Source organism: Trachemys scripta, chromosome 6 (genome assembly GCF_013100865.1).
Source record: "Trachemys scripta elegans isolate TJP31775 chromosome 6, CAS_Tse_1.0, whole genome shotgun sequence".
NCBI classification, from domain to species: Eukaryota; Metazoa; Chordata; order Testudines; family Emydidae; genus Trachemys; species Trachemys scripta.
The window spans coordinates 2,614,184-2,622,977 of NC_048303.1; the positions used below are offsets into that span (position 1 = coordinate 2,614,184).

The 8,794-nt window shown below is 53.0% G+C and overlaps 1 protein-coding gene across 8 annotated transcripts in view; it reads left to right on the forward strand.

Moving 5' to 3' along the window:
• Nucleotides 1–4,269, forward strand: part of CNTFR (ciliary neurotrophic factor receptor) — a 438,526-nt gene extending 434,257 nt beyond the window's left edge. For 6 of the 8 annotated variants that reach the window (XR_004646219.1, XM_034774357.1, XM_034774359.1 and 3 more), the window contains one exon: nucleotides 3,553–4,269. Coding sequence is in view for 6 of the 8 variants with exons in the window: in XM_034774357.1 (XP_034630248.1) it covers nucleotide 3,553 (1 nt within the window). In the remaining 2 variants the exon portion in view is untranslated. The remainder of the gene's footprint in view (nucleotides 1–3,552) is intronic. The other 2 variants (XR_004646220.1, XM_034774356.1) reach the window with 1 other exon arrangement.
• Nucleotides 4,270–8,794: the final 4,525 nt, after the last annotated feature.

The following is an 8,794-nucleotide window of genomic DNA, read 5'->3' on the forward strand; positions in this document are numbered from 1 at the left end:
TCTATCTATCTATCTATCTATCTATCTATTTATCTATCTATCGATCTATCGATCTATCCTCCATACACCCCATCTATCTATCTATCTATCTATCCCCATACACCCCATCTATCTATCTATCTATCTCTCTTTCTATCTATCGATCTATCCTCCATACACCCCATCTATCTATCTATCTATCTATCTATCTATCTATCTATCTATCCTCCATACACCCCCTCTATCTATCTATCGATTGATCGATCGATCTATCCTCCATACAACCCCTCTATCTATCTATCTATCTATCTATCTATCTATCTATCTAACCCCCATCTGTCTGTCTGTCTATTCTAATCTTTTTAGCCTGCTGCCCATCATCACGCTGTCTGGGTGCCTTTCATGTAAAATCAAGAGCAGTAGTAAAGTCTCTGGCCTGTCTCTCTTTTGGGGGTCAGAGTGCTGATTGGGGGGGTTGATTTGATTTGTTGGTGTTTGGGGGGACAGGTTGAGTCTTGTTTCTCCTGGCGGGGCTTTGCAGTACAAAAGGATGTCAGTGTTGGGGTGTATTGAGTCGAAGGGGGTGTCAGTGCTCAGATTTGCGGGTGGGAAGGGGGTCAGTATTGTGAGTGTAATCATGGCTAAAGGATATTTCAAGAAGGAAGGTTTGGCAGGGTTTCCTAGAGGCGTTTTCACTCTGATCTCATCTGCTGGGCCAGCGAGGGGGAAGGGGCCTTAGTTAAAATGAGAGCCAGGTCCCAAATACAAGTGTGATGAGATTGTTTGTTTGAAACGTGGTGGGGGGTTTTGGAGTAAATTCGATCGTTTTTCAAAAACAGAAATCACACACACACACACACACACACACACACACACAGCCCATTTGCTGGGCTAGCCAAGTCACACCATGGTGTTTTGGAAAACTGAACATATTTGGGCTGAAAAAAATGTTGATTTCAGCATCCAAAACATTTCTGTTTGGAAAAACTGTGACTTTTTTCAATCTAAAAAGACCTGGATTTAAGAAAAGGTGAAAAAGCAAAAGAAAAATTCAGCCCTTCTCAAAAACAGAGGCACAAAACCATCCAGAAATTTTCAAAAGGCTCCCGAACAATTTTTAAAGCTTTAAAAATGAACTAGAAAGGTTAGCAAGCAAACGCACACACCCGTGTACATACATATTCTAGTTTCCCATGTGCAAGAAAGATGAATTCAAACTGGAACAGGTGCAGAGAAGAGCGACTAGGATGATCCAAGGAATGGAAAACCTGTCTTACGAGAGGAAACTCAAGGAGCTTGGCTTGTTTATCGTAACCAAACGAAGGCTGAGGGGAGATTTGATTGCTCTCTATAAATACATCAGAGGGACGAACACCAGGGAGGAAGAGAAGTTATTGGAGTTAAGCACCAGTGTGGACACAAGAACAAACAGATAGAAACTGGTCATCAACAAGTTTAGGCTTGAAATAAGACAAAGGTTTCTAACCAACGGAGGAGTGAAGTTCTGGAACAGCCTTCCAAGGGGAGCAGTTGGGGCAAAAAACCTACCTGGCTTCAAGAGTGAGCATGCTAAATTTATGGAGGGGTTGGTATGACGAGGTTGCCTACAATGGCATATGGCCCATCCGCAACTGCTATTTGCAAATATCTCCAATGGTCAAAGACGGGACACTAGATGGGGAGGGCTCTGAGTTACTACAGAGAATTCTCTCCCAGGTGTCTGGCTGTTGGGTCTTGCCCACATGCTCAGGGTCTAACTGATTGTCATATTTGGGGTCAGGAGGGAATTTTCCTCCAGGTCAGATAGGCCGAGACCCTGTGGGGGGGGGGGGGTTCACCTTCCTCTGCAGCACAGGTCTCTTGCTGGTTTAAACTAGTGGCAATGGTGGAGTCTCTCACTTGAGATTTTTAACCCATGATTTGAGGATTTCAGTAACGCAGCCAGAGGTCAGGAGTCTGTTACAGGAGTGAGTGGGTGAGGCAACGTGCAGGAGGTCAGACTAGAGGATCATGATCGTCCCTTCTGGCCTTAAAGTCGATGAGCCTGTGAGGTACACACGGATGTACACACAGACCCATGCACGCACAGACACAGACACAAATGTGCACGCACACAAAGGCGTGCATGAATGCCCATAGTTACATACACACAATCGTGCACACTCATGCCCGTGCAAGGACATGCACACACACACACACACACACACACACACACACACACACACACATATTCACGTATGCGTCCACACACAGAGTGATACACACACACACTTAGGGTTGCCAAGGCTCCAGAATTGTCCTGGAGTCTTCAGGAATTAAAGATGCATCTTTAATTAAAATTATATCATGTGATGAAATGATTCCTCCAGGAATATGTCCAACCAAAATTGGCAACCCTACCCGGCCTGCGTGCACACCCTTGTATGTACACACACACATTCACCACGTATATTCGCCCACACATCGTACACCTGCCCACACACACACTCAAATGCACACGCTCACACAGGTCTGCACTCACACACACCCATGTGGACACACACACAGGCAAACTCCTGATTACCCCTTGCCTACGCTCACCCAGATGGGATCACCTTAGCCCAGGGAGTGACTCCCTTTGCGTTCAGGGGAGAGCAGTGCTGTGCGTGGACACACGGCTCTTCCTCACACAAAGCAGCCTGGAACACGGAGGGTTCAGAGCCACTGAGCCTTGAAACAATGCACTTCCTGTTGGAGGAGGCGGTTCAGAGGATAAGGGACCCCCTGCTGCTACCAGCGAGGGGAGATCTCCATTTTCCAGAGTGATGAACTCCTGACCCCATTGAAGTGAATGGCAAAATTTCCAGCAGTTGCAGGATTTCTGGGATCCCCGCACTTTGACTGCAGCCTGTGGGTTCCTTTCGCTGTGATGCAGAATGGGGCACTCCAGGGATAGGTGCAAGGGCCAATCTGTCTATCTATAAATCTACCTGTGTGCTTCAGGGCTTCAACCATTGCCTGGAGGGCTCTGGGAGGGCATTTGTTCCCCATTGTATTCTAGGGTTTGGGGGTTTTTTGGTCCGAAGTATCAGAGATGGCCAGGGGTGGAGATGGGACACTATTCGGGGCACTGAGAATTCCCGTTCTTAGGTGCTTGGCTGGTGAGTCTTGCTCTGGGTCTAACTGATCACCAGATTTGGGGTTGGGATCATTTTCTCCCAGGTCAGATTGGCAGAGATCTTGGGGGGTTTTGTCTTCCTCTGTGGAGTGTGGATCACCTGCTGGGATCAGCTGGGTCTATCTCACCTAGTCAGTTCCCTGCCATTGCCGAGGCGTTGGGCTCTGGTGCCCCTCGGTCACTCCTGGTCTCTGCCTGTGACACACAATAGCTCTCGAGGCCTGTAACGCTTTGCTGTAATCCAGGTTCTGGGTGCAGCGTGTGGGGGAGGCTGGGTGTTGAGTGGCCTGTTGAGCGGGTTACATTGGATGATCTGGTGGGTCTCTTCTGGCCTGGGACGCTCCAGAGTGCGCTGATTTTGGAGCCCCCCTGAGCGCAGGCGGTGACCCCCCTCTCTGTTCTCTCCCCGCCTGCAGATCCCCTCCTTGCAGCCCCCGCAGAGGAGACCACCGCCCCGTCTGAATCTATTTTCTCTTCTATTTTGCACATGTTAAGGCGGACGTATCACATTTCTCTTCATCGCTTCACTTTGTAGAAGGACAGACCTGCCGCGCCGCGAGGGTTTCCCCGCCCGCTCCCCGAACTGCCAGGGGGACCGCGGAGCCTTTACAAAAAGAGAGAGAGACTACCCCCCCTCCCCTGATGCCCCCCCCCAAACAGCGAGACGCGAACCCCGGCCACGCTGCAGCGCAGCGCCCAGAGGAGAGCGCCAGCCGTCCCGGGCGAGAGATCGGATCATACAGCTAAACCGCCATGCCAAAGATGCTACGCGACTTCGCTTCGCGCCCACGGCGCTCTGCTGCCGCCGCCGCCACAACACGGGTGACGAAACGTGTCAAACACACGGGAAGGGGGAGGGGCCTCGAACCCACAATGAGCCTTGTCAGGGGGCGACCCCCCTCCTCGCTCCTCCCAGGGGGCTCTGAAGAACTGAACTGGCTTCCAGAAGCCCCAGGCTGGAGGGGCGCCGGGGGGGTTACTCCCCCGGATGCGGTTCCCCACCCCCAGCCCCCGTGTGACAGGACATGAGCGCTGTTTTCACGAGCGCAGACTAGTGCATTGGGGGCTTTCTTTTTTACAGGAAAAAGGAATCTAAGAAAACAACAGCCAAACCGACCCTCCTCCCTCCACCGCCCGCCGCACCCCGGTCCTGAAACACTTGGGGTTCAGCCCGGGCGAAATCAGCGAGGAGACGATAGCTCCGGTGAAGTCTACGACTCTCCCCTGGCCCATCGCCTGGTTGTCTCTCTTTTTATCACCTCCCTTCCATTTCTACAGGGAAGCGCCTCGGTTTCTGTATTTGTCTTATTATTGAAAAACAAATATTCATAATGGAACTGTAGCGACACAAACATATCTCCTCCCCATGCTCGTCCGTTCCCATCCCCCGTCCTTTGTTCTCTCCTCCCCCCACGCCCGCCGCACCCCGGTCCTGTTTTGTAAGACAGCTCCCTGCCCGTTCCGAGTGCAGTATTTAATACCCAACGTCCCAGTATTCCAAAAGTTAACATACTGTATTTGAATTTTTTATAGATGTATATATAAAAAAACAAACAAAAAATACACACACCCCCAAAAACACCCACCAAAAAAAAAAGCGACCCAGGAGAGAGGTTGTTCATTAAACGTGATCATTTCGTGATGACTATCGGTCCCTGGAATTATTTCACCTCAGGGTCAGGGCTGAACCCTAAGTGTTCTAGACTCTTGGGGACCCCAGTGACGGGGCGGGCAAAGAGGGCAGAATGCTTCCAGTCGTTCCCACCGTCCAGGGCTGGTGGGTGGGGAAGAGGTTGGACTTATTGAAAAAGCCCCAGGTCCAGAGTTCTAGAGCTTTTGGAATTCCAGAATCCCTAAGAGTGTTAGTGACTTTTGGAGTCCTTAGACTCCCCCCCCCAAAAAAGTTCTAGATTCCTTTGGAGTCTTCAACCCCCTCAGAGTTCTAGAGACCTCTGGAATCCCTCTGCAGAGTTCTAGATCAGTTTGGCATCCTAGAACCCCCAGGTGTTCCAGAACCCCCAAGAGTTCTAGAGCCGGTTGTAGTCCCAGAACCCCCACGAGTTCTAGAACCCTTTGGGGTCCTAAAATCCCCAGTGTTCTAGAGCCCTTTGGAATCCAATAACCACCAAGAGTTCTAGAGCCCTTTGGAGAGTTTTTGGCATTCTAGCACTACCCAGAGTTCAAGAGACTTGGCATTCTACAGACCCCCTGTGTTCTAGAAGAAGCCCTGATACCTATCAGGATGGGGAAATCAAACTAGATTAAGAGCCCCCCATCATTCTAGACACCTGGCACCAGGGCCATTCCAAAGGGGGTGTGGGGCCCGCAGCGGAAGTGACGGATTCGTCTCTTCTGGGACCGACCACGCCGGCCAATGGCACCAGCCCATGCGGTCCCCCAAAGTGTGGGGCCCGGAGCAGTCGCCCCATTCGCCCTACCCAAGGGACAGCTCTGCCTGGCACCTCTACCCGTGCAAGGCAAGTCTTGGTCCTTTAGCCCTACTAGTTCTGGTGCTGCTGGAGCTGGAATCATGCTGTTTCACAACACTGGGTGATGGGGCAACACAATGGCAGATGAAATTCAGTGTTGATAAATGCAAAGTAATGCACATTGGACAACACAATCGCAATTATTGATACAAAATGATGGGGCCTAAATTAGCTGTTACCACTCAAGAAAGATCTTGGAGTCACTGTGGAGAGTTCTCTGAAAACATCCACTCATGTACAGCGGCAGTCAAAAAAGCGAACGGTGTCCCTAGCCTCTATTTGCCAGAAGCTGGAAATGGGCGACAGGGGATGGATTCCCTGTTCTGTTCATTCCCTCTGGGGCACCTGGCAGTGGCCACTGTTGGAAGACACAGAGCAGAAGTGCAGACGCCTCTGGTTACTGCAGCGTCTGTCTCTGGGGTAATTTCATGGTAAAGTTGCATTGACTCGGCCGTTCCTAGTTAAACTTTCACAAGGGGCGGATGTGTTAGCCGGTCTCTGACCCGGTAATAACCACCTCCTGCAGCAAGGCAGGCGTCAAGAGGGAGGCGGTGGGGTCTGGTGGACAGGGCACTGGACTGGGAGTCAGGAGCCCTGGCTTCTGTTCCCAGCTCAGTTGGTGACCCTCTGTGCCTCAGTTTCCCCTCCCCCTTTGTCTGTCTCACCTGCTTAGATTGTAAGCTCTTCGGGGCAAGGACCGTCTTGCAGTGTGGGGACAGTGCCTAGTGCAACGGATGCCAGCTGGGGATGGAACCGCCGGGCACTGCCTTATTAGTAATAATTGCCACAGATACAGTGGGACCGGTTGGTTTTCCAGCCAGCGAACAGGCGGGGAAGCCAACAGAGTCCAAATGCCATGAGGGTGGGGAAGACAGAGATGGCGTGGGCCAGGCGAGGAGGTGGCTGTGCTGAGGAGACACGCAAGCCGAGCAGGTGATGGGTGCCCTTGGGCCAGCAGTGCACCAGAGATGGCTCTTGCACCAGAGCTGGGGGGAGGGTGAGAAGGGGGTGGGGCCCACTGGAGTAGATGGGAGCTGCTGGGCTCCTGCGGCTGGCGGGGTGAGTGGGGGAAATAAGGCCCAGGAGGGCACTTTTGAATCGATTTCTCATCCGATGGGGGGGAGGGCTTAGGGGTTTCCTTGCCACCTTGGTGATTGGCCTTGGCACCATGTCTGCACGGGGCCAGGCCAGCAAGTGCAGGAGGTTTCGGTTCCAGGGAGCTGGTTCTGCCCAGTGAGCCGTGACGCTCCGCTCCGGATCCGCAGCTGGATTTTAAACGGGGGCGTCTCCAGTCTCGCTCGGCAGAGCGGGGCACAAGGGAGACGCCAACAGGGGGGGTTGGAGCTGGGCTGCGGGAGGGGAACGGGGCCCGGAGTGTCACCCTGGCCCGTGCGCTCTCTAGCACAGGCAGGTGCAGAGGCCGGAGCTGGGACGGGCTCCCAGAGCTCCAGCCATCGCAGCCACGTCCCTCCCATCGCAGTGCACGAAATGTTTAACTGGGCAATAAAACCCCAGCACAGGCCCCTAATTAACTCTGCTGCGCTGGCTGCTAAGCCCCATCCTGGCCTCTGCGCCCCACCATTGCTGGGAGTTTAATAGGGCTCTGGACAGGAAGAGCCTCACGTCCCTCCCCCGCGCCCTGCTCAGCTGGCTGGGGTCAGCAGGGTTAACCCCGAGCAGAGCCCCATCCCGTGCAGGCCAGCCCCCCCACCCCCACCCCGAGCTGGGCTCCGTGCAGATGGAGGCCGCAGCAGCAGCGACGTATTACTTAGCGGTTGAGCGTCCATGTCTCTGTGTGCCTTCAAAACGCCATGCCTAAGGACCGGGAAGGTCCAGTGTGAATGCATCCTAACGTGGGGGGAGAGGTAGATGCGCTGGAGGGTGGGGATAGGGTCCAGAGTGACCTTGACAAATTGGAGGATTGGGCCAAAAGAAATCTGATGAGGTTCAACAAGGACAAGTGCAGAGTCCTGCACTTAGGATGGAAGAATCCCATGTACTGTTACAGACTAGGGACCGAATGGCTAAGCAGCAGTTCTGCAGAAAAGGACCTGGGGATTATAGTGGACGAGAAGCTGGATATGAGTCAACAGTGTGCCCTTGTTGCCAAGAAGGCTAACGGCATATTGGGCTGCATTAGTAGTAGCATTGCCAGCAGATCGAGGGAAGTGATTATTCCCCTTTATTCTTCACTGGTGAGGCCACATCTGGAGTATTGTGTCCAGTTTTGGTTCCCACACTACAGAAAGGATGTGGACAAATTGGAGAGAGTCCAGCAGAGGGCAATGAAAATGATTAGGGGGCTGGGGCACATGACTTACGAGGAGAGGCTGAGGGAACTGGGATTGTTTAGTCTGCAGAAGAGAAGAGTGAGGGGGGATTTGATAGCTGCTTTCAACTACCTGGAGGGGGGTTCCAAAGAGGATGGATCTAGACTGTTCTCAGTGGTGGCAGATGACAGAACAAGGAGTAATGGTCTCAAGTTGCAGTGCGGGAGGTCTAGGTTGGATATTAGGAAACACTATTTCACTAGGAGGGTGGTGAAGCACTGGAATGGGTTCCCTAGGGAGGTGGTGGAATCTCCTTCCTTAAAGGCTTTTAAGGCCTGGCTTGACAAAGCCCTGGCTGGGATGATTTAGTTGGGGTTGGTCCTGCTTTGAGCAGGGGGTTGGACTAGATGACCTCCTGAGGTTCCTCCCAACCCTGATATTCTATGATTCTGTACGGTCCCTATGCAGTGGTCAGCCTCACCTCACCTAACGGTGCACAAAAGCTGCCACTCACCTGCCTCAAGGCCTAACATAGACTCACACACGTCTCGTACGTGAGCGTGCCCACCCGTGCGTACAGTCCCGGCTTGCTGGCTGGGGCCACCCGGGACATGGGGGTCCTGCGCTGAGGCTGCCATGGTGACCTCTCCCCACCACAGCATGGCTTGGGCATTGTTTCGGCGTTGATGTTCCCAGAGCAGAAGGCCCAGGCCGAGGGAAGCAGACACGCCAGAGGGAGGTTTGACCCAGAGTGAGTGAAATCCTTGGGGAACCCCAGCACCACGCCAGGGCATGGCCACAGTGGGTCGCCTCATGCAGCACACTGTCTTTGTCCCACGGCCATTCTCTGCTAGGGTCCCAGCCCGTTTCCGCTGGCACACACGCTGTGGCCGGGAGAT